The sequence below is a fragment of the Periplaneta americana genome, chromosome 9 (genome assembly GCF_040183065.1).
Source record: "Periplaneta americana isolate PAMFEO1 chromosome 9, P.americana_PAMFEO1_priV1, whole genome shotgun sequence".
In the NCBI taxonomy this organism is placed as follows: domain Eukaryota; kingdom Metazoa; phylum Arthropoda; class Insecta; order Blattodea; family Blattidae; genus Periplaneta; species Periplaneta americana.
The window spans coordinates 161,340,386-161,368,009 of record NC_091125.1 but is presented as its reverse complement, the minus strand read 5'-3'; the positions used below and the strand labels follow the sequence as shown (position 1 = coordinate 161,368,009).

Sequence of the window (27,624 nt, the reverse complement as noted above, 5' to 3'; positions counted from 1 at the left end):
ATTCACAAATCGATTTATCAGGGAATGGTGCGTATCGTAAAATAATAATAATGATAATAGTGGCAATAATAACCTGAAATAACCTGTAATCAACAAAAGTCTCTGTTATTGTTTTATTCTCTTCAGCTCTAATCAAGAATAACAACAATCCAGGGTGCCAGGCGACGATAGAAAACAAAAGATGTGATAACAAATAAATGATGTGTACATATTATCCTCTCAGGTATATACAATTCTGTGGCCAGGAGGAAAAAGGTCTTAAGTAAAAATTTTATACTTTTCAGGAGAGCAGTAGAAAGATTGAAATTGGTGTCAACTATAGAGTTTTTTAATTAAAAGGTTTTTCTTGGATATTATTTGATTATATTTCTTCTAAAATAGGTAATGTTGTTCATTTAACAATTTTCTTGATTTTTTTTTTCCAAAAGTAGCCGCACTTAAGCCCTTTTAATACTAGAAGCCAAAGTGAGTAGAAGGGACTATTAAACATAAGACCTTTTCATGTTAAAATAAATGAGAAATGTAAATTATTAGAAATGCAAAATAGGTCTTAAACAATTATAGGACTGTTTACCCTGGTACTTAAAGTTTTAAAAGAAAAGGGCATCGGTATGTGATAAAATGGTTAAAATACAATTTAGACCTTTTTAGTAGGGAAGCATGGAAAGTAAACATGTGATGGTTTGTAAGGAATAAAGTATTAAATATTCTTAAGTCCTTTATTCTGTGTGTGCTCGATTCAAAAAGTACTTAGGGCATTTGATAACGCTCTATAAATCCAGTCAGGAGTCTTATTTGACTTTAGCCGTTTTACCAGATTGTAGAGAATTGTTTCCGCTTTCAGAATATACAGAAATCTCATTCTCATAAAAAATTGACTTAAGACCTTTTTCCTCCCGGCCACAGAATTGAATACTCTTTCAAATTCTAATACCATAATACAGATGTTTCATTTGAAATTTCAACTGGGGTGAAAGGGTGAAACCTAAACTCCAATTATACTAAATTGATGTGTTTTTTACATTAAATTTAATAGAACCTAAATAATTATTGAAACTAGAAAGTTTTGAAGTGAAATTCCTATTATAAATCTTGCGTTGAAGTAGGCCTATTGCCCACATATCACTTAAAATACACGTGAAAGACGAAACACACTTCTTGCCTCTCCGTGCCATGCAGGATTCGAATATACGATACATGCAGCAGCATTAACGGCGCACCTTAGTTATTTCTTACACTGGTACTTTCAGCTGTGCAATAAATTCTATCTGCACGCAGCTGTACCCTTAATTATGGCTCTCACTCCTTGAAATGACCAGAGCTGTGCAGTAGGGGCCCATCGGGAAATATTCCTGCCTCCCAGCTGCCTAATAAAGAATCAGCAGTGTTTTATATGTGGTCCCAGAACGGGAGCAATTCTGTAAGAGTTCGTCCAACCAGCAACCCTCCCCCCCACAAACATTTCCAGAAACACTCAGCAGTTAAGTGCCAACATCAGCGCAGAAACCACGACAGAAATATTTATTTTTCTTCTACGATTATACTGCTGCCAGTGCTATTAGTGATAATAACAGCGGTTGTATTGATACTTTCCTCTTAATAGTTGTTTTCGACGGTGTTTGCACTAGTTTCATTGGTATTAATAGCAGGAGTACTGTGCTCCAACCACGAGAAAGTCTCTGGGGATGAGACGCAGCGGGGTAATGCTGTGAATGAATGTTGATGTCATAAGATGCCATAAGGTCACACACGTGGGTACTCGTTTCTCTATTGGCTAGCTCTCACAGCACAAACAATAACACTGAAACACATATTTATACTACTCTAGTTAGAAAATTAAATCACTGTTAATCTCCTGGGGCCGTATTCACAGACATTCTTAGCGCGGGCTTTCGGTGGATGATCAGCGAACTAACGTTTTTCGTATGCATAAACCAGTGTCAGCGTTATGATATGATATGAATCCTGTTTAGCACGCTCGTAGCGCGGGCTAGCGAAATGTCTATGAATAGCACCCCTGGTCTTTTAATCCCTCCATACAGGAAATAACATATGCAGGAGAGCGCATGGTTTTTAAACTAACGTTATAACGATATTATCTATCTACTCCGCTCCAATAGATGACGCAATAGTAAGCACATTCCTTTCACGGTTGATCTTCTGGTTGGAGCACAGTAGTAACAGTTGCTTCTTCAGTAGTACGAGTATCGGTAGTTGTTCCGGTGGTGGTGTTGGTGGTGGTGGTGGTGGTATTTGTTATATTTTTTACTTGAATATTTAAAGACGCTGTATCAACTACGAGGTTATTTGGCGTCGATGGGATTGGTGATGGATGGTATTCGTTGAGATGAGGCCGAGGATTCGCCATAGATTACCTGATATTTGCCTTACGGTTGGGGAAAAACTCTAGGAAGAACCCAACCAGGTAATCAGCCCACGCGGGAATTGAACCCGCGCTCGAGCGCAACTCCGTATCGGCAGGCAAGCGCTTTAGCCGACTGAGCTACGCCGGTGGATGTTTCTATTATACCAGCGTTTCTCAAACTTATTTGAAGTGGGGACCACTTTTTAAAGTCAGAACAGTTCCGCGGACCACCTTACTCTTGTTCCCTTCGAAAGCAAATTTATCATTTTTGTAGCATATCTGAATACCAGTATACTTTATATTTTAAAATTGAATTAAGGTTCGGTATTTGGTCCTCTGTTATGAATTCGGGTCGTCCCTGGCTGGGTTACAGGCGCGGCGCCAGATGTGCAGGGAAAAGATGTCGAGGAACACCACGTGTAGGCCTATAGTGCTTTAAATCCCTCTTTTGGTGCTGAGAGTAGAGTCGGAAGTCGATAGACGGGTAGGGTAATGAATTTAATAAAATGTCAGTACTAGGAGAAAAAGTGAAATTCGGTTGTCATGTGTCATTTCCAAACTCTGACATTTTAACCTATAGTGTGATACGCAATTCGTTTGAATTTTATTTTTTCTTGTCTTTTTTGAAGGACCACAAGGGCAGACCTCGAGGACCACAGATTGTCCGCGAACCATAGTTTGAGAAACGTTGTATTATACGATGTCTAATACGTAGTACTGTACTCCAACCACGAGAAAGTCTCCAGGGAATGAGAGGGAGCGGGGTGATGCTGTGAATGAATGTTGATGTCATAAGATGTCATAAGGTCACACACGTGGGTACTCGTATCTCTATTGGCTAAGTCTCACAGCACAAACAATAACACTGATATACATATTTTTATACTACCCTAGTTACAAAATTAGATCACGGTTAATCTCCTGGTCTTTTAATCCCTCATACAGGAAATAACATATGCAGGAGAGCGCATGATTTTTAAACTGACGTTATAACCCTAATATTATCTATCTACTTCGCTCCAATAGATGACGCGATAGTAAGCACATTCCTTTCACGGTTTGTCTCCTGGTTGGAGAACAGTAGTAATACTCGTTTAGTTAAAACAGTAATAAAGTGAACCAAGCTTCACTATACCACTACAGGTCACTTTTTTTTATCAACGGGTTCAGGAACACAAAGAAGGGACGCATAAGCGATATCCTACAGGTGTATGTTTTTGACGTAACATTAGTATATTTGACTAAATGAAAAATTAAAGAATTTTGAAGAACAGATATTGGACTTCGTTGCCATGGAAAAGCTTACGTGATATTCGATGAAATGACGATCTGTACGAGTTCATTCTTATACACAAGGAATGTCTATAATATATACAGAATGAACCGTAAGTGATGTCTTTAATTTCACGGGTTTTTCTTTGAGATATTTCAAACAAAACTTTTAATATAAGTTTGTTTGTTTTTGTTTCCTTTATTGTTTTATACGAAACATTTCATAGCATGTTTTGAGAAAGCCATTGATTTAATTCCCAATATGCTCAGTCAATTTAAAAGAGCAGTGTATTATGTTAATAAATTACTAAAATAATTTTAGTTTTGTCTTTTGAAGGTGCAGAAATTTGATCCGAACAAATGTAACTTTTCGTTCTGAAAAGGAATTTTAAAATGTTACATTTGTTCAGGTAAAATTTTTGTACACACACTACGTAGATTTGATCCAATAAATTCTATATACGCGTACACTGAATTTAAGCACTAAAGTTCTATATAAACTGAACTGATAAACGTGCGAAAGTCTTTAAATTACTGTTAGTTGTAAAGTAGTTTAAGTAAGGGGCTGAAGAATCATATCCCGGAAAATCCAGATTTAAGTTCAATTTATAGCTCTGTCGCCAAAATAAGGGGTATTCAAATATGTCTCACTGTTTGTTTCTCTTCGCACTTACATTTTACTTCTATATGTGTCTTGAATCTTGTAAGATATTCTCCAAATTTACCGTGACCCAACAGAAACTGTATCAATGAAAAGTTCAAATTTTACTCAAATCATTCATCTAGTTGATATGTTATTGTTGCCAGTTGCGGTGTTCAAGTTCAAACGACAGAGTTTAACATCGTGATAAAGTAAGCTACTGACTGATAGAATACAGCGATATTTGTTAACATAGCGTGCACTCACGTGTTTTGATAAGATAGCCCATTTAACTGAGAGATTAACCGCTTCATTTCAGTAAGGAGTAATCGTAGTGCTGGTTACTTCGCATTGATTAGTGGATATCATACACTTTATCTTACAGTGCTGTTTTGAGACAATTGCTATACAGGGTGATTCAAAAGTCCGGCGACGTAGGCAAACAAGTAGACAAGTATAGCTTGTTAATGTGCATGAAAATTATTTTTATATTTAAATATGCCTATTAATAGCCTATTACTATTTTTGTCATTGTTTCATTGCGTATTTCATTTCTGGTAGTGTGGAAGAGAAGGCCTCATGGCCTTAACTCTACCAGAATAAATAAACAAACAAACTCCGTTTTTTACTTGGTTATTTAATGACGCTGTATGAACTACAAGGTTATTTGACGTCGATGGGATTGGTGATGGCAAGATGAGGCCGAGGATTCGCCATTGATTACCTGACATTTACCTTACGGTTGGGGAAAAATTCGAAAAAAAAAATCAAACGGGTAATCAGCCCAAGCGGGAATCGAACCCCCGTCCGAGTGTAACTCCAGATCGGTAGGCAAGCGCCTTAGCCGACTGAGCTACGCCGGTGGCTACAAATTCCGTTATTGGTGCAAATAGCGAAAAATGGAAAAAGGGGAAAGTTGTAGAAAGTAGGTAGTTTTCAATCTAATGTGCTTAAATTTTCAACGTAGATTACACCATTGAGACTGTACACCATACGACACACCCGCCAATCCCAGTGCTACCAAATTAGTGGATTTTCCTCTAGTTCCAGTAGATTTTAAATACGTACCATTTAACGGAGAAAAACAGTCAGTTTGCAGAGTTTAACGATAATTTAGTTTCTCACAGTGCAAAGAAACATTTCTTTAGATTGATAGCATAAGAATTTAGTGGAATTTCATTCTTGCCTGGCAGTTTTCCCTGAATTTGTATTGGCAACACTGCTAGTTATCGTCATAATTTCGTAATTTTTTCCAGTACAATATGGCGATTGCAATAACGTAAATTCCCCCATTAAGGACGAAGCATGTGACAACAGGACATTTTCCGTTCTCAAGTACCAGTGTACAACCTCAATGGTGCATTATACATCGAAAATTCAAGCACAGTAGATTCAAAACTACATATTTGTGACAACTTTCCCCTTTTTTTCTTTTTTAGATATATGCATTAATAATGGAGTTTGTCTATGTCGACGGACTTTTGAATCACTCTGTATAGTGAATAACTGAGTCCTTACCACTGATCAATATGACAATAAGGGTTGGTATAATCAAGTTGTCACCTGTTAGACACAAAGCACGGTTGATATACAAAGGTTCTTAGACGGGAGATGCGAGACAACCGCCGCCATCACTATAACCTGATTTTGTAAACAGTGGCGCAGCTAGAATCCGTACAAGGGGGTACACAAAAGGGGTGTAATTGTGTATTGTGCTAATATTTTGGTACACAATGAAACACGGAGTCACTCTTCTGTCAAGTCTGTGATATCAAGCCCAGATTGCATCACGAATCACGTGGCACACTGTAAAATGAACAGACGGTCAGAGGTGGCAAGTTACGCTTAAAAATTGCGGTTTCGAAAAGGGCAAATCTCTGAAAAGTGAAAATGTCCAGGAATTAAAAAAAAAACAGATTTAATTTTAAACAGTTGTACCCAGATCAACAAAACTCTACAGTTAGCATTTTAGGTTCAAAATGCAGTATAATACGGAAGAAAAAATATATATTTAAGACATTATGAAATGATTTTCTTTTGACTTTTTATTTTGGAGATGTGCTTTTTCGAAATGCATGGACAGTGTTTTTATAAATAAGCAAGAATTTAAAAACAAAAATGCTAAAAACAATAACACAAAGTATAATATACAAAATAAATAAGTATTCATCGACAGTATGGGACGAAGATAAATGCTGACTTGCGAATTCTAAATGAGGCAGTAGAGCAAGTGAACAATTTAAAATACTTGGGATGTACTATAAGCAGTAACATGAGCTGCTGCCAGGAAGTCAAAAGAAGGATAGTAATGGCAAAGGAAGCTTTTAATAGAAAAAGGAGCATCTTCTGCGGATCTCTGGAAAAAGAACTAACAAAGGGACTAGTGAAGTGCTTTGTATGGAATGTGGCATTGTATGGGGACAGAAACATGGACATTACGACGAAGTGAAGAGAAGCGAATAGATGCATCTGTAATGTGGATATAGAGAAGAATGGAACGTGAGAAGTGGACAGACAAAATAAAAATTGAAGCTGTGTTGGAAAAAGTGGGTAAAGAAAGACTAATGCTGAAACTGATCAGGAAGAGGAAAAGTAATTGGTTGGGTCACTGTCTAAGAAAAGAAACTGCCTACAGAAGGATCCACTGGAAGGAATGGTTAACGGGAGAAGAGTTCGGGACAGAAGAAGATATCAGGTCATAGACAACATTAAGACATATGGATCATATGAGGAAACGAAGAGGATAGCAGAAAATAGGAAAGATTGGAGAAAGCTGGGTTTGCAGTGAAAGATCTGCCCTTGAGCAGAACACTATGAATGAATTACCAGTGAAAAAAACAATATATTTTACGAAGTTCCGTATCATTGTGGTAATGCTAACTGCGTTATTTTGAATCGTGTTCGTAGTGCACAGTACTACAGGATGTTACTGGCAATTGCATTAATGATTGCCTCCCCTAACAGTAAAATGACTCTAGCGCCGTACCGGTGCGAGACAGAACACACATTGCTTACTAATGAGCGTTCGTTTTACTACCCTCAGACTACATTCTTCTGTAACGTAAGTTCTGAACCACCCTGTATAATTAGTCTCAAGGGAACGCTCAAGATGCATTCAGTTTCAAGTTTCAGGAACTCTTTAAAGTACACTAGAACTTTTTTCCTGGTAGTTTTTTTACTCTGAAACCTCGTAGAAAAATAATATACAGACATGGATTAGGGGAGAAGTGGGTACAGTGAGACATATTTTATTAGATGGTAAATTTTGATGTTGAGATGTTGGTAACAGTGGAGTTGTATGTTGCATGAGTAAAGTAACAGTATTTTCATACTCGATTTGATTCTAGTTATAAAGGTGAGTGATGAAAAAATAATTCGCAATTTTTCACTCTAGAAGTAAAATTCTTGTTTGTGTTTAATGAAGGTTATATTGGATATACAAATGAGATATAAATATGAATGTTTTGTTACCTAATACTATGGTATTTGAGATTATGTTTGGCAAAGTTTCGTCTTTCTAGTTTTAATTTTGAAGTGATGCCGTCATTTTTAAATGAACTATGCGTAAAGGGAACAGTGAGACATGCCATTAAAGGGTACACTGAGACGTCTCACTGTAACCATGTACCAATGATTTGCAATAACAAACTGTAATTATATTACATTTACCAGTAACTAACATTAAAAATGAACATACTAGTAACCAATTTAGGAACTGTAGCTTAAAATAATGGATACATTACGTTTTAATGGTTTCATAAATAAAATATTATTCACAAAATTTAAGAAAATGTTAAAAAATAATAAAGAATTACATTAAATTCTTATAATTTATAAGCTCTGTTGTCACCAAAAATTCATTTCATTTTTTCGCAAAAGTTTGAAATGTCATGGAAAATTCACTTTTCCAAATGTTCCAGATGTTTTAATGGTTTCGAAGTCAAACATCAAAATGATTCTAAATAAGCCTACAGAACATGGCAAGATAAAGAGACAGCAAGCTTTCCTTTCTTTTGAAATAAATGTAAATCATTTCAATGTCCGTTAATACACACTGTGGTGTCTCACTGAACCCTCCTGAATGGGAACAGTGAGACATTTGCATTTTTTTGACAAACACGTATTGTATATTCTGTCCTTCATCTATTAAAACATTTTTGTTTATGTATTATTGTACTCCATGTTTTAATGTCTATTTCTACTGCACTTGATTTTAAAAATACTTGAATTATCACTTGCATACATATGTCTTAATATTTTGTGTCTCACTGTACCCACTGGCGGCCGGGTAGCTCAGTTGCTAGAGCAGCTGGCTACGGACTGAAAGGTCCGGGGTTCGATCCCAGGTGGTAGCAGGATTTTTTCTCGTTGCCAAACTTTCAGAACGGCCCCGAGCTTCACTCAGCCTCCTATAAAATTGAGTACCGGGTCTTTCCCGGGGGTAAAAGGCGGTCAGAGGGTGGTGCCGACCACACCACCTCATTCTAGTGCCGAGGTCATGGAAAGCATGGGGCTCTACCTCCATGCCCCCCAAGTACCTTCATGGCATGTTACGGGGATACCTTTTACTGTATCCACTACTTCCCTACGTCTTCGCTGGAGCACATTTCCGTAGTTGCGAATGGATTGTATCTCAAATAATTACACTTCAAACGCACAATAAAATAAGAGCAAACAAAACAGACAAATCTGTTAAAAGAAAACAATCATGACATGGTTCTTACCTGGAAACCCTTGTTCTGGCGGCAGCAGACACAGCCCATCAGCACGACCACCGTCGTGACCAGAAACGCGACGGCGAGGAACGGCGGGAAGGTTGTCAACAACGACACATTCTGCACGTCTGCAAAGCAAACACACCAGCAACGTTACCAGTATTCTGAATGATAAAGAAGTCCTTGTGAACTTTAAAAAATGAGCATTAGGACCACTGCTCACAACTGGCTCAGAGAAGAAGACAAATACATGTGTGATCAAAAAACTGGCAGTTTGTCAAGCATTGAAAACAACCTCTTTGTTCTGCAAAATAAACATTGTGAATTCAAGAACAGTATATTACGATATGAGCTTCATAAGTGCGATATAATAGAATCGAGGAAAAGTTTGAAAAAATGAGACCGGAGGCAGACTTCTTTCTATTTCTGAGATTATATTAAGCACTAGCCGTACCCGTGCGCTCCGCTGCACCCGTTAGAAATAAATATAAAGTAATTATATAATTAAAATAGGACATTTGATCCAGGGAACATTCGTGTTTGATAGAAGGATAAATCGTTTATTATGTTACTTAATTTAAATTGAATTCAAAATTAAAATGCGATCATTTTGATCCAGAGACCACTCATTTGGTCATAAAAATTAGTTTAGGAAATACAGGAAACGAATATACAGAATAGCCTATCAAGTTTTCTGTGCATAAGAATCTGTTTTAATCTTACCTGTCCTCGATTCACTCAGAAGTTACTGTGATAACATTATAGCATTATGTCCATCTAGAGAAACTACACTTTCCAATGGTGAATTAATAATTAATTATACAAATCGGTTAATTTAGCTTCCGATATTACTTCATAGAAACGCAGAAACATTATCTGTAGGCTATCTTTCATAGCTTTCGATTGTTGCTGTCCAAGACCCCTTATAGACGAAGTCATTTGTTTTTTAATTCATTACACGGCCTTAGATGGCAGTTATTTTAATTTTAAAACTCATTTATCTCATTAAATATCAGTCCTATCAAAATTTTTCAAGGAATAAAACTTATCGCAAATTATTTTTAAAGAAACTTTGTTATGTAACATTTTTCACAAAAATCAATAATAAGCGAGATATTTCGATTTATTTAATTCAGGTCCCCTTATAACCCCCCTTTTAAATAATGTATTTTGAATGCCATATAGCCTAAAATCTAAGTTACAACGAACTTAATTTATATTCCAATTTTCATCGAAATCCGTTCAGCCATTATCGCGTGAAAAGGTAACAAACATACAGACAGACATACAAACAAAAATTTAAAAAAAGCGATTTTCGGTTTCAGGGTGGTTAATTATATATGTTAGGACCAATTATTTTTGGAAAATCGAAAATTACCAAAAAAATTTCGGCTACAGATTTATTATCAGTATAGATTTTAAAAACGTGTATCGTACACTATTTTTTACACGGTCGTCGATTTTGGGTATTTCAGTTAAACATCACATGAAGGAAATCCACTCAACAGCTGATTTAAAAGCAATTGAAAACGCATAGTACCGCCATTTAAAACAATTGAGTCCACACCAGTGGAGTAACGGTCAGCGCGTCTGGCCGCGAAACTAGGTGGCCCGGGTTCGAATCCCGGTAGGGGCAAGTTACCTGGTTGAGGTTTTTTCCGGGGTTTTCCCTTAACCCAATATGAGCAAATGCTGGGTAACTTTCGATGCTGGACCCAGGACTCATTTCACTGGCATTATCACCTTCATCTCATACAAATCTAGTCTTTCAGGTAAGGCTCCCTGTAAAGCAGATTTGAATAATTTCAAGGGAAAAATTGTTCCGGGACAATTTTTCCCTTGAAATTATTCAAATCTGCTTTACAGGGAGCCTTACCTGAAAGACTAGATTTGTATAATATATACGTCACTGTGTACGTTAACAGAAAACCACAATTGCAAGTCACACAGAAATTGTGTGCACTCGATGTGGGTCTCTGGCGTTTCGTCATCAGTCCACGCGAGTTGTGTGGATATAAAGGGAAAAGTTGAGACGGTGTCGGGTGGAGTTCTCGAGTAGCTCAGTTGGAAAGAGCGCTGGTACGTTCAACCAGAGGTCCCGGGATCGATACCCGGCCCCGGAACAATTTTTCCCTTGAAATTATTCACCTTCATCTCATTCAGACGTTAAATAACTTAAGATGTTGATAAAGCGTCGTAAAATAACCTAAAAAAATCCATTTCATTCAAACGCTAAATAACCTAGATCTTGATACAGCGTCGTAAAATAACCCAATAAAACAATCGAAAACATATAGTACTACCAACTGTAAAATTTAAGGCCTACATGATTTTACCATGGTCTATTAGATCAGTGGTTTTCAATCTATGGTACGCGTACCCTGCGTACCTCCAGGAGTACGCGGGGTTGTCTCAAGGGGTACGCATCCTACTGATTACGTATGTAAAAATGCTGACATATTTATTTTATTATACTTGATGATAATTATTACATTATATTAGACAGAGTGATCCGTTTGGGTATATGGATAACATAAAAATACCGTAAAACATTTACTACTAAACTTTATTTGTTGAAACTTTGTGCATACAACACTGAAGGATGGGAGATTCCTCAGAGCTCAACATGACCCCCATTGCGCACCCTGCACAACTCATAACGGTGATGCAATTCAGCCCATGTCCATTGTAACATAAGAGGGGTGATTTGTTGAGAAGCTTGAGTAATTTCTATTCTCAGATCATCAATGTTCCTGAGTTTCTGTGAATAGACAATGTCTTTTACAAAACCACACACGAAGAAGTCAGGAGGTGTTAGATCTGGGGAGTTTGGGGGCTAAGCCAAGAGATAGCTGCTTCTCGTACTGGGTTTCGCCTGCGACCTCCTTCATGTTTTTAACACAGAACCTGTTTCTACAAATGTTCGATAACACATCGTATTCAGATACATTATGCACACCATACTCACGTCGAAATTCCCTTTGAATTCTTTTAACACCCTCAAATTTAGCATACCAAAAAACACATTGTACCCGCTATTGATTTGTAGTAGCCATTTTAATCATCTATGATTTTCATTTGTCTTTTAAGATTATGCATTGTTTTTCTGTACGTTATTTTACGACGCTTTATCAACATCTTAGGTTATTTAGCGTCTGAATAAGATGAAAGTGATAATGCCGGTGAAATGAGTCCGGGGTCCAACACCGATAGTTACCCAGCATTTGCTCATATTGGGTTGAGGGAAAACCTCGGAAAAACTCAACCAGGTAACTTAACCCGACCAGGATTCGAACCCGGACCACCTGGTTTCGCAGCCAGACGCGCTAACCGTTCCTCCACAGGTGTGGACTATGCATTGTTGATTGTCGTATATGGAAACTCCCATCTTTTTTAATCATAATATAACCAGCAAGAAATTTTTCCTACTATCATAATAGCTTTATAATAATAAGTTAATATTATCCATACCCAAATGGATCAGATTGTAGTTTCTTTTGCAATATCAACTCTTGTTTTTCCTTGCTTGAATAACATTTTACGTGAATCATTACATTACTATTATTATTGCGTCAATATCTACTGTATAATAATAATAATAATAATAATAATAATAATAATTTATTTTCAATACATCATAGTTTTTTGTTAATTCTTATATAATTGCAATGCAGTTTGGGGGTACGCTAGCAAAAAAGATTGATTCAATCATTTTAGGTGACCTTGTATATAATTTATTGTATTTACAATTTCAATATGTAGGCCCACATATTTTTTTAACTAATGGTGGGTACTTGATTCACTCATACGAAGCCAGTTGTGTAGATTAATTTGTGCGAGATCGTGCGTATTTTGCTTGTTTTCCGCACAGAACCAATACGCGGTAAGTGTGAAATACCACATTCAGTATTCCCAACGTAACACACAGAACAATTTCCCTCTTCTTACCGCTTAAGCGCGACATTCATTTTACTACTTTAGGCTTTTAACATATTATTTTAGAGACGTTTAACATAGTAATAATTATAAATTGGAAACTTACCACTACAATTTCACCTAAATTGCAATGTTAATTATTGTTTTTAAATATTTGCAAAAATTAAGTAAAGTCTACTACTCCACGAAACTTCTTGCATTCCTGATACAAGTAACATTAAGGAAGCCGTGAAAAAATCAACAAGATTCCAGATGCCGATGTTATTACTGCAATATGTTATATAAATAATATTGTTAAAATATTAAAATGAAAAATAAATCATTACATAACCTTACCGTTTGTTTTAAGTTCGCATTTATAGACTGGGGGAAAAAAAAGACAGACATATCACGGCCTGATAGAGTATAGTAAACACAGAAAACATTTTATAGCAACAATGTTGAAGAAAGATATTTTGGTTTTCCGAAGTTGCCGTCATTAAACAGAGACCAACATGGAGATTTCATAGCAACTAATTAGAAATTCGTCTTTCAGGTATGTAATAAACGATCTTCGCACAAAATAATGTACGATACACGAGCGGTATGTTTGTTTTCACGTTCTCGGAAATTAAAAAAGCTCAACTACGTTTCGCTTTTTCAATCTTTTCCTCGACCATGAAAACGTCAACGTACCGCTCTTGTAACGTATATTACTATTACAGCGTTCTTGCCCAAGGTGCGCCATAGGAGGCTGGTCTACGCTATACCTGCGACAAGATATGATTTGTTGGAAAGCCACAGGGGAACCGGAGCTTCCAGAGAAAATTCCTGTGTTACCTTCACCATGGGCTTGTCCAACACAAGTTATAAATAGGGGGTATACCGGATTTAAAATATTCTTGCTTGAATAAAACCGATGGCGTGTTACGCGCGATCATATCGCCCTAATATACATTAGGCCTGCAGGTTATTTGTCACGAGTTTCTTAACTCAGGTTATGGCAACCCTACGCACAACACAGTAACCAAAAGGCTGATATTCTAACCTTTATTCACTTTATATAACCTTTATTCACTTTATAGAAATAATCAAATATACCGTGGTAAGAATAAACATGAGTATATAGTATATACTAGACATTTTTTAGTATATACTCTTGTTAGTAAGAATAAAAACATTTGAGTACCTACTCATTTTTGATTACATATTCATAACATGGAAGCATAGTAGAATATACTCAAGTGTCCATCTTGTACAGAATATATACCCATGCTTGATAAGAATAAAAGCTAGTATATTCTCATATTTATAAGTTCGTTCTCATGTTATTCTGAGTATGGTTTGTAGCAGGCTCAATTTTGAATATTTGTTGATTTGTGTTCAGTTAAATAAAAAAAAATAGCAGAATTTATGAACGATGTAGTACCTCATGGAAAAATATAGAAAAAGACGTGAACTTCAGAAGCCTTTAACGCTTCACAAAAGTGAATGTGAAAAAGGTTAAACACGTATTTGTTATTCCTAAAAAACATAACCTATAAAAATATGAATGGCTATCAAATTATAAGGTTAGATTGTATTGTTAAATATAATTAACAATTACAGTTTATTTTGTAAAATTTGAATTGCAAAATGAAATTACTTGTAACTTTAAATTTTATATATATAAAACTCTCTATAATAAAAAATAGAATTAGCACAACTGGAATTCTAGAAATGGATTGTAATCTCTATCCAACATCCCGTAATGACGATTTCCCAGTACTATTTTCTTTTTTCCTGTTTATTAACGTCACTTATCTGATTCACTCTCTCTTTCATGTTTATTTATTTATCAATTTATTTACTTATTTATTTGTTTATTCAATTTATTTATTTTATTAATTAATTAATGAATTTATTTGTTTGTTTATTTTATACTTATTTATTTATTTATTTTCTTATTTATTTATTTATTTATTTATTTATTTATTTATGTATTTATTTATTTATGTATTTATTTATTTATTTATAAAGAGCAAAACACAAGACTACTACAGCATGCCGATAGCATGTGAAAGTCTATAAAAAAACTGAGCATGCAATGTGGTCAAAGAGGATAGGTAACACGAGTACATACTAACTTTTAAACGATCTAGAAGGCTGTAGAGATGAGTATATATTCGCGTTAGTTAGAATGTCTTTATTCTTACGAAAATGAGTATGTTCTAGTGGTTACGAGTATATAATTACAGGAAGTGCTCATACTCAAAAGTATAAACCTTGAGAAAGTACTTAAGCTTTATTTTTACTACCCATAGTATTATGGACATCTCAATCTTAGACGCTGTTCTCGGTGGTCTAGTGATTACAGTATTAGCCATTTGATCCAGGCCCAATTGTATAAAACTCCCTGACTAAAGATCAACTCTGATCGAAGATCGAAAAGTGAACCGAGTTCAGACACTTCTTCTATTGTATAAAACTTTTCTGCGATCAAATTACCTTGGTTCAAATACAATCTAAGTTCACGTGAAAAGGATTTGGCAACATCGCATAAACATGTGAAATACGTGATGCGCGGACCTTGTTATACAGGTTTGTTCAGTGTTGCCAATCGAGCGACTTTAACTCTTTTTCAACAACAATTTCTTTTAACTTTTATATTGCTTAAATAGGGATTTAGTGACCTTTTTAGCACCCCATAGTGACAAAATGTAAGCTTTCTTTGTTGATAATGAGAAATCTAGCGACTTTACAACTATTTTTGGCGACTTTCCGTACACTCTGTTGCAGACACTGTTTTTTTTTTTTTTTTTGTGCAATGTAAATAATGGCGGACAATAAGACGAAGGCTGACTGTTCCCCAAGCTGTTATCATGTTATGGTGTTTGATACTGCTAAACATAATAAAGCTTTATAAAACGACAATTTTCGTTTAGTAATACAGTTAATTGAACATTTATGAATGTACCTATCATATCCATTAATAATTAATGGTTGTTATTAACATAATATAATTATAGGTTATGTTATTTGATACTGCTGAACACGATAGAGCCTTATAAAATATAAGATTGTTTGTGTATTAAGGCAAGAAATTGAAAGAAATATATACAAATGTACCTAACATATCTATTAATATTAATAATAATGGATATTTTATTTGCACAATCTGTCACTCGTATATTTCAAACAGAAAAAAATAACTGAACTTGGATCATCTAACTTAATCGGAGAAATTTCTTCAGTCAAAGTTGACTTTAGTTTGAGACATATTAATCTCGGATTAGACTTTATACAACACAAAATTCCAAGTTCAGCTGAAACACGGATCAATTTAACCTCTGATCTAAGATTAAATGGTTTATATAATCGGGCCTTAGTCGCTTCCACCGCGAGAGAAGTAAGACTGGGAACTCGTGTCGTATATTTAAAACAGGTAAAATAAGTCTGTCCCTAACCGAGGCTACACTCAAAATTTGGCCTATCCACATTGAAATTCTATCCTGAATAACCTTCGTAGCTTGAAAACACTGTTAAACAAAATGCTGTTGTGAAACAAGACAGTATAGTCATCGCCTGTCACTGGTGCACACTTGAATGACACAGCTGAATTGGGCTTAACTAGATATCAATAAGCGATAGTTATTGATACAAACGAGTTGTTTGTTGAGGCACATACGCAGTTCGAAAAGTTGATACACCTAAACACTGCAGATTTTACTGAAGAGTTCCTTCCATTCACAAAATTAACAAAAAATTATTCAGAATCAGTGTAGAAAATTTCAAAGAATAGGACATAGAAAAATGTGCTGGAGCATTATCTTTGAACTACGTCAAGAAGAACTTTCCGGTGCGGATGCACCCTTAGAGTTCAAATAAAAAGATGGATAGATGGACGGACAGATACACAGAAAGATAGATAGGAAGACAGAAAGAAATATACAGGTTGAATCTAAGTAATGACATTATTTTCAGGGGGTTATCCTTCAACTATGCAGAAATTTGATCCGATCAAATGTAACTTTTCGTTCTGCAAAGGCATTTTACAATGTTAACATTTGTTGGGATCAAATTTCTGCAGATTTAAAAGACAAAACTAAAATTCTTCCAAGAATTTATTATCATAATACACTGCTTCCTTAAATTGACTGTGAATATTGAGAATTAAATCAATGGCTTTCCCAGAACACGCTATGAAATGTTTCATATACAATTCTTTGTCTCGAAAAGGAAGCAAAAACGAGCAAAATTGTATTAAACTCTTTTGTTCGTAATAGCTCAAAGAATAATTCCCTGAAATTAGTGACATCATTTACGGTTTACCCTCTGTATGCGTTATTAATACAGTTTCAATTGTGCAGTACACCCACTTCAATAAATGTATTATAATAATAATAATAATAATAATAATAATAATAATAATAATAATAATAATAATAATCTTCTTCTTCTTCTAACCATCTTGTTTCTGGTCTTCCCTGATCTCTTCGTACTATTGGTCTGTACGATATAGCTGCCTTTAGATAAAGAGAATTTGCATTCTTTCGAAACATTGTTTTCATTTCTCTCTGTATTCTACTATTTCTGTTATATTTTTAACCTTTAATTTCGCTCTAATATTCTTCATTCCTCTGGTACTCTAATCTTGTAAATCCTAAAATTGATCTCAGATATTTCAATGTGAGCTGCTTCTATTCTAGATTTCCCTCTTTGCTTTACATTGATGCTTCATTGCCGAATTTTAGCATTTGTTTTGTTGTAATGTTGTGTAATCTGACTTGAGTTTGTATAATAATAATAATAATAATAATAATAATAATAATAATAATGATAATAATAATAATTTATTACAAATGACTTTTAAGGAACCCGGAGGTTCATTGCCGTCCTCACATAAGCCCTCCATCGGTACCTATCCTGAACAGTCCTTACTATCATATCCCACCTCCATCAAATCCATTTTAATATTATCCTCCCATGTACATCTCGGCCTCCCCAAAGGTCTTTTTCCCTCAGGTCTTCCAATTAACACTCTATATGCATTTTTGGATTCGTCCATACGTGCTACGTGCCTTGTCCATCTCTAACCTCTGGATTTAATGTTCCTAATTATGTTAGGTTAAGAATATAATGCATATAGTTTTACTTTGTGTAACTTAATAATAATAATAATAATAATAATAATAATAATAATAATAATAACGTTCACTTGTGTGGAGTAACGGTTAGCACGTCTGACCGCGAAACCAGGTAGCCCGGGTTCGAATCCCGGTGAAGGCAAGTTACATAGTTGAGGTTTTTTCCGGAGTTTTCCCTCAACCCAATATGAGCAAATATTGGGTAACTATCGCTGCTGAACCCCGGACTCATTTCACCGGCATTATCACTTTCATTTAATTCCGAAGCTAAGTAATCTGAGATGTTTATACAGCGTCGTAAAATAACCTACAAAAATAGATGATGATGATAATAATAATAATAATAATAATAATAATAATGTCCACACCTGTGACATAACGGTTAGAGCGTCTGACCGCGTAACGAGATTCCTCGGGTTCGAATCCCTGTCGGGGCAACCTACTTGATTGAGGTTTTTCCGGAATTTTCCCTCAATCCAAAATGAGCAAATGCTTGCTAACTATCGGTGCTGGACCCCGCACTCATTTCACCGGCATTACCACTTTCACTTAATTCAGACGCTGGATAACCTGAGATGTTGATACAGCGTCGTAAAAAAAACTCACAAGAAATAAATAATAATAATAATAAAAATAATAATAATAATAATAAAAATGTCCACATCTGTAGAGTAACGGTTAGCGCGTCTGACCGTGAAACCAGAAGTTACCTGGTTGACGTTTTTTCCGCGGTTTTCCCTCAACCAAATATAGCAAATGCTGGGTAACTATCGGTGCTGGACCCCGGACTCATTTCACTGGCATTATCACTTTCATTTAATTCAGATGCTAAATAACTTGAGATGTTGATACAGCATCGTAAAATAACTCACAAAAAAAAAAAAAAAAAAAATAATAATAATAATAATAATAATTATAATAATAATAATAATAATAATGTCCACATCTGTAGAGTAACGGTTAGCGCGTCTGACCGTGAAACCAGAAGTTACCTGGTTGGGGTTTTTTCCGGGGTTTTCCCTCAACCAAATATGAGCAAATGCTGGGTAACTATCGCTGCTGGACCCGGGACTCATTTCATTGCCATTATCACTTTAATTTAATTCAGACGCTAAATAACGTGAGATTTTGATACAGCATCGTAAAATAACTCACAAAAAATATATAATAATAATAATAATAATAATAATAATAATAATAATAATAATAATAATGTCCACATCTGTAGAGCAACGGTTAGCGCGTCTGACCGTGAAACCAGAAGTTACCTGGTTGGGGTTTTTTCCGGGGTTTTCCCTCAACCAAATATGAGCAAATGCTGGGTAACTATCGGTGCTGGACCCCGGACTCATTTCACTGGCATTATCACTTTCATTTAATTCAGACGCTAAATAACCTGAGATGTTGATGGAGCATCGTAAAATAACTCACAAAAATATATAATAATAATAATAATAATAATAATAATAATAATAATAATAATAATAATTATTATTATTATTATTATTATTATTATTATTATTCCACATCTGCAGAGTAACGGTTAGCGCGTCTGACCGTGAAACCAGAAGTTGCCTGGTTGGGGTTTTTTCCGGGGTTTTCCCTCAACCAAATATAGCAAATGCTGGGTAACTATCGGTGCTGGACCCCGGACTCATTTCACTGGCATTATCACTTTCATTTAATTCAGACGCTAAATAACCTGAGATGTTGATACAGCGTCGTAAAATAACCCACAAAAAATAGATGATGATGATAATAATAATAATAATAATAATAATAATAATAATAATAATAATAGCGCAACAAAGACGATGATTACTAGGGTTTCGCTGTTGTATTATAGACTGAAAGGGATTCCGCAGTGGAAAAAGTTTGAGATAAACAGACAGGTAGGTAGACAGGGACTGTAGGAAGAAGAGATGGTAGAAAGACGCACGAATTTGTCGGAAATTATCTGTAATGCGCAGCATGTGGCGTTTATGGAGACATGTCCGTACCGGCACTGCAGCTACAACGTAACTTGAAGATAACTGCTCGAAAAGTCGATAAATCCCGAGAGCAATTTGCAGAGCCTGCTTCTGCAATATTAGTCCCTGTAATTAGAACCGCTTGGCAAGTATTCTATAACCGTTCAGAGGTTGACTTCCACCTGTCTGGAAGCCACATATGTGGGACGTAAGTAATTGCCCACATCCCAGCCACAGCTTTCTCTGGTGTTCCAGCTGATATGAGTCATATTTTAAATCAATCTTCAAATCTACTAGTTATGCAATTAGAGTTATCCAATAACTGCAGGCCGCAGTCAAGTTTACTTAGCAAGTGACGTCAAATGGAATGCTTCCTTGTACGTATATTTGATCGGAATGTCATGGCTTTTCAGTTTTAAATACACAGGATATGAAATTCCATTTAGATTTAGGAAAGAAATTAGTGTTATTTTTACATACCCCTATTTAATGACAAAGAATCAACTAAAAGTTTGTTTGGAAGTCAATTAATATAGAATGCTTTAAGACAAAATATAATACCGGAGAAACTAATTAGATTAATCAAATTGAAGAGGTGGATTCCAAATTGGCCTAAGTCCAAATTACAAGTTATGAGAACTGGCAAAAATGATGAAATAAATTTGACGCCCTTAGATCCTTTTGAAAAAAAAACATATGCAGATAATAAGGCCCAATTGTATAAAACTCCCTGACTAAAGATCAACTTTGATCGTAGATCGAAAAGTGAACCGAGTTCAGACACTTCTTCTATTGTATAAAACTTTTCTGCGATCAAATTACCTTGGTTCAAATGCAATCTAAGTTCACGTGAAAAGGATCTGGCAACATCGCATAAACAGGTGAAATACGTGATGCGCGGACAGGTTTGTTCAGTGTTGCCAATCTAGCGACTTTAACTCTTTTTCAACAACAATTTCTTTTAACTTTTATATTGCTTAAATAGGGATTTAGTGACCTTCTCAGCACCCCATAGTGACAAAATTTAATATTCCTTTGTTGATAATGAGAAATCTAACGACTTTACAACTACTTTTTGGCGACTTTCCGTATACTCTGTTGGAGACACTGGTTTTTTGTGCAATGTAAATAATGGCGGACAATAAGAAGACGGTTGGCTGTTCTCCGAGTTGTTATCATGTTATGGTGTTTGATACTACTAAACATAATAAAGCTTTATAAAACAACAATTTTCGTTTACTAATACAGTAAATTGAAAATTTATGAATGTACCTATCATATCCATTAATAATTAATGGTTGTTATAAATATAATATACAGACGTGGACAAATTATTAACAAAATTGTCGATTTATATGATAATTCTGTTTACAAAATTTGAGTTTTCAATTTAGACTACAGTTGACAATTTTGGATATTTCCATCATTACAGTAGACAGAAATATGCAAAAATGTCAACTGTAGTTTAAATTGAAGAGTCAAGTTTTATAAAAATATATAATAAAAATCTTCAGGTTTGCTAATAATTTGTAAATTAGCAAAAATGTCAACTGCATTGAAGAGTAAAATTCTGTAAAAATATGAAACAAAAATCTTCAGGTTTGCTAATAATTTGGAAATATCCAAAATGTCAACTGTAGTCCAAATTAAAGAATCGAATTTTTAAAAAGTATACAATAAAAACCTTCAGTTTTGCTAATACTTTGTAAATATGCAAAAATATCAATTGTAGTCCAAATTGAGGAGTTAAATTTTGAAAAATATACAATATAAATCTTCACTTTTGCTAATAATTTGGAAATACACAAAAGTGTCAACAGTAGTCTAAATTGAAGAATCGTATTTTGTAAAAATATAGTCTATAATAAAAATCTTCAATTTTGCTAATAATTTGTCCACGTCTGTAATTATAGGTTATGTTATTTGATACTGCTGAACACGATAGAGCCTTATAAAATATAAGAATGTTTGTGTATTAAGGCAAGAAATTGAAAGAAATATATATATAAATGTACCTATCATATCTATTGATATTAATAATAATGGATATTTTATTTGCACAATCTGTCACTCGTATATTTCAAACAAAAAAGAAATAACTGAACTTGGATCATCTGACTTAATCGAAGAAATTTCTTCAGTCAAAGTTGACTTTAGTTTGAGACAAATTAATCTCAGATTAGAACACACAATTCCAAGTTCAGCTGAAACAAGGATCAATTTAACCTCTGATCTAAGATTAAATGGTTTATACAATCGGGCCTAAGACTTAGGAGAGTCTCTTAAATAATCTTGTTCAGTTATATATAGGCTTGGAAAAGTTAAATTATAACATAGATAAAGCAAGTTAAAATCTTAAACAAAGGATTTCGGATACTTTGGATTGCACCTCTTCAATTGTGCATAGAAATTCCCAATCCAAAGTCATAACTACAGGACAATTATTAGAGAATTTTAATGTTAACACTAATGTACAAAAGGGTGATGAATTACCACCACTTTTTAATTTTGTATTGAAAAAAAAAACTCTAAAAAGTTGTTACACATGAAGTAAACTTGAGGACAAATTTGTTACCGGTTTCAGCGGTGATCATTAATTCAGTTCACTAAATTAAGTGTTCAAACTGTGCTTCATTGTTGGCTAGACAGCAATTCAGCCTATTTCGAAACTCCTGTACATAGCGCTGCCATAGTATCAAAACCATACATAAATAACGTAAATCCAAACTTCGGCTTTTATTATCCTCTATCCTGTTTTAAATTTTTAAAGAATAGATTTATAATAAACAACCATAAAATCCCTTCATATTAGTTTGTGTTACTACTTACTTACTTACTTATTTACTTACAAATGGCTTTTAAGGACCCGGAGGTTCATTGCCACCCTCACATCAGCCCGCCATTGGTCCCTATCCTGTGCAAGATTAATCCAGTCTCTACCATCATATCCCACCTCCGTCAAATCCATTTTAATATTATCCTCCCATCTACGTCTCAGCCTCCCCAAAGGTATTTTCCCCTCCGGTCTCCCAACTAACACACTATATGCATTTCTGGATTCACCCATACGTGCTACATGCCCTGCTCATCTCAAACGTCTGGATTTAATGTTCCTAATTATGTCAGGTGAAGAATACAATGCGTACAGTTCTGCATTATGTAACTTTCTCCATTCTCCTGTAACTTCATCCTCAAATATTTTCCTAAGCACCTTATTCTCGAACACCCTTAACCTATGTCCCTCTCTCAAAGTGAGAGTCCAAGTTTGACAACCATACACAACAACCGGCAATATAACCATTTTATAAATTCTAACTCTCAGCTCTTCCCGAGTGTCATTTATATGTTACTGTTGCTCCAAGATATTTGAATTTTTCCACCTCTTCAAAGGCTAAGTTTCCAATTTTTATATTTCCATTTCGTGCAATATTCTGGTCACGAGACACAGTCATATAGTCATAGTCATGTACTTTGCTTTTCGGGATTTATTTCCAAACCTATCGCTTTATTTGGTGTAAGTAAAATTCCCGTGTTTTCCCTAATAGTTTGTGGAAAATGCAATTAACATTGGTTTTAAACTTGCCCCTTCAGTATATAAATTGGCGTGTTTTTTTTAAAGTAAATTTCACTATAATAAATAGCTATTTATATTTGGAAGTTTCGAAATAAAAGCCCAGCATATTATCTTCGTGATAACGTTTTATTAATATTCTCTTCGACAGAAATGAATTCGTTTCCACGATGCCTTCCTATACCGTGGATTTCATACAATCTGCTCCGTGGAAAGCCAACGCAATTAAGAAATTGTTAGCTGCCAGTATCTGTGGTACTTAGACTGGGGATGATAGATAAAAGTGACGCACGGGGGGATCACGGAGGACAGTATCTGCCTGATAACACATCTTTATTAAATGGAAGATAAACAGGGTACAATAGTTATCAGTTTACCTTAGATAAAATAAGTCAAGTGATGATGATTCATGCACTAAGGCAAGGTGGAGCTCAGCAGATAATGCCGGGAACGGAATCGAGGGTTTTAAATCATAACTTCTCCTCCAGATTTCATAACTCTGTTTGCAAAATCCTATAGATTAGATTCGACTCGATTACACTTCAAGTGACGGTTACCATATCACACCTTTGACACGCCTCTGGATAATGTTGTACAGGGACACCATTTTATTTTTACTTCAATTTTTATTGTACCTGAGTTTTTTAATGTACTTCACTTCCACCCCCTTCTACTAGTAAACTTCCAACCGTTCACGACACAGAGCCGAGGGCGCGTAAGCAGTACTGAGTTAGCGAGTATAGTACGTTCCAGAAATATGTTCGCGTTTTCCATTGACGAAAGAGCTTTCAATATTGAATCATATTTTCGTATAGGTACTGTCGTCCGTTTGCCTACGTCGCATCCCGGTTTCCCCCACCTGCTTCTGTTCGCCCCTCTGTTAAGTCTAGTAGCTGGGCTATCTTAGCTCTTTTCTGAAAACATTAATTTCTACGTCTACGTAATATTACACAACTGTTTAAAATAACTTAAATAAAAGGGCCTCGTTAAGTAATTAACTTTCACGTGATCCCCTCCCCCTTTCTACGACCCTGCGACAAAACCACTTGGACGGACAGTAGATAGCATTTCTGAGTAATTTTATCTTTTCGGATCGGGCAGAAGTGAAGATTGAATTTACAGTACGTAAGGTATTCTTTTATAGAGTAGGTACGGAATTATTTAAACATGAGTTACTCGTACGAAGGACGAAACTGGTAATTGGAATTAGGTACAATAGTCAATAGTGCGATAAAATGCACAAAAGAACTGAAGCCTGTATCGAAATGAGCGGCCACCATTTTTAAAAATGTGTTTAAATATCCATATTATGATTAGTTTTCAATTTAACTTCATTCTCTATATTGTACGCTAATGTGCTGTAACACTACAATATACACTGCATAATTAATACGTCCGAATGGATAGCTCAGTTCGTGAGTAAAAACACTCATTGTTAATACAGTACTGTATTTTGATTAAACAAAAACCTAATGAAAATTATCAAACTCAAAATTGCGGTATTTCCTAGTTTACATAAATGGATGAACTACTTTTCTTCCCTCCTATACCTAGTGAAGTGATTTGTATTTTACGCCGGTATCATCGAACTCCAGTCGTGGAAGGGGTAGCAAACGGTGTTTCCTGTTTCAATCGTTAATAGAAAGGTATAACCAGGTTAATATTAAAAATGTTAGTAAAAATAAAATGATGTCCCTGTAGTTCTTGAGAGCTTAACAAAAGGGTTACCTTCTAGTGTTTATTGCATACACTAGCTTAATGACATGGATCGCAGGTCACGTGTGTGTGTGTGTGTATATAGTTTACACTTTACAAGTCTAGGGCCCAGTTTCACCAAACTTCGTTAAAATAACGCTAACAGCATGTTAACTAACGTGTTGTTAAAAAGTAAACATCCTATTAGTGTAATAGTGTTTCACCAACCATTTGAGATACTTAGGTTAGGGAACATGATGTTAAGAGTAATGTAATAGGAATCAAAGAAGCAGTGATTGTATGAATAATAATAACAATAATAATAATAATAATAATAATAATAATAATAATAATAATACTAAACTGCCCCCCATTGAGTGTAGCCCTTACGGACTCAGTATATCCTCAAAAAATTATTATATATATGTAAACATAGATATTAAATTTTAAAGAAGGGAAACAAAGAAAAGGGCGTGAAAAATTACAATTGCTATTAATGTGGCACCATGTGATTAATTAGGATTTGGCAGGATTTTTTTTAACACAATTATCACAATGTCATCCCTCAGAGATGTTGGCAGAGCAAACTGCCGTCGAAATTCTTCGAAAAAAGCTGGTATAGTCCCTCGAGCACCTATGAGCAAGCCGAATACCTCAACATGAATTCAGGCATATTTCAGCTTGAAATAGTTGACTGTAAGCTCATAGATCGACTTCTTCTCAAGGTGGACCTCGGCTGACTGATGACATTCTACTTAAAACGTATTGTGGGGTCCACAATGATGCCCTGTTTAGTGTCAGCATTGTACGCTAAAATATCTACTCGTCTCGTTGACCCATTTTCAGCTAGACAGGAGATTTCTTCTTCTACTATCCAGCCCTTATTTCTTAATGCGGCAGCAATTTTGGATCTCACAAAATGATGTCTAGAGTTCCTCAAGAGCAATCCCTGTTCACAGAATGTGCCTTTAGTTGGTATAGTCATTTGTTTTAGCGGAGAATTGTATTTTTTACTTTATGGAAGTATTGGAAACTAACATAATTACAACGGAAATCGAGAAAAAGAAAGTGTAAGGAGCAGTAATTTTACCCCATATGAGTTTAGTAGATCTAGCAATTATATGAATGTAATTGAGCTCAAACGTAGTGATGGAATTTTCATTAGGAAAAAGGAACAAGCATGGGTCTCTTTAACTCAATATTTTCAATCGCCATTTGAATGCGAAAATGCAAACTATGAAACAAATCAATGTTCTGAAAATATTAAAAGAAATGTTAAGACGGGTCATGCACAAGATACAGTGGAACATTTGAAAACTGATGCTTTCACTCTCGAAGTTGATATTTGTACGAAGATTCTTTCAATTATCCAGGATCAAATAGAACCAATAGAAAATTAAAATAATTGTGATGCTGAATAAGCGTTAACATTATTTTCATATCTTATATATCTAACATATCTTCACACTTATTAGTCATAATTACATGTGAACTGTTATATCAGTGAAATAAAGAAATATCGTTTTGAAAATCTGCAATTATATCTGAGTATTAATGCGAAATAATAATCACAGAAATGCTTATGTTAATAAGCACATATCTTCTCTTTACTGTGGATGCAGTGCTAATATTAATATGAATCATTTTAGTATTTATGAACATATCTATTCTGAATAACTAAAAATGCTGAAGTTTTGATTGCAGCTAATTGTTTTCACTGCAAATATATCTCGATATAATAATGCGGCGTGTAACATATTATGTTCCCTGGCAGCCATGATTCACGCTGTAACAGAACGTTAAGGATTTAACTGCGGGAGTATGCTATGTTAATTTAACAGTGGGTTTAACATGAAGTTAGCAGTAACAACAGTTGATGAAACATCTCTTCCGTTAAGTTTACTGTTAAACTGCCTTAACGACATATTAAATATTTAACAAGGGTTGGTGAAATTGGGCCTAGGTCTACATATTGTTAATTAAGCACATGGTCAATACAGTTGACAACATACCTTGCAGAAGGCAGCTTTACTAATAAAGATATGATATATTTTGTTCATAATTGTTCTACCTGCAATCACAATTTGATAAGCAGCATACAGTTCGAAAATTTTTATAATGGCGGTAATTATAACCGTCTTTTGTCCCTTCACAACTCTTCACATCCTTAAAAAATACTCAAGGGTGTGATTTTTTGGTAGTAACGATATACGCGAAATATGTTAAAAATGTAATTTTATGCATGAAAAATGTAAGAATCCTTTAATGAAAGTCCAAAGTGAGGTGAAATATATCCCCGAATTTTCGCGAAATTGATACAAATTCACGAAATTACTTCATAATCACTAGGAAACT

The 27,624-nt window shown here is 35.0% G+C and overlaps 1 protein-coding gene across 3 annotated transcripts in view; it reads right to left on the bottom strand.

Annotated features, from left to right (window-relative positions):
• The window catches only part of LOC138706674 (uncharacterized), a 399,695-nt gene that overhangs the window by 259,737 nt on the left and 112,334 nt on the right, over positions 1-27,624 (bottom strand). For all 3 annotated transcript variants that reach the window (XR_011334044.1, XM_069836232.1, XM_069836234.1), the window contains exon 2: positions 9,002-9,120. Coding sequence is in view for 2 of the 3 variants with exons in the window: in XM_069836232.1 (XP_069692333.1) it covers positions 9,002-9,120 (119 nt within the window). In the remaining variant the exon portion in view is untranslated. The remainder of the gene's footprint in view (positions 1-9,001; positions 9,121-27,624) is intronic.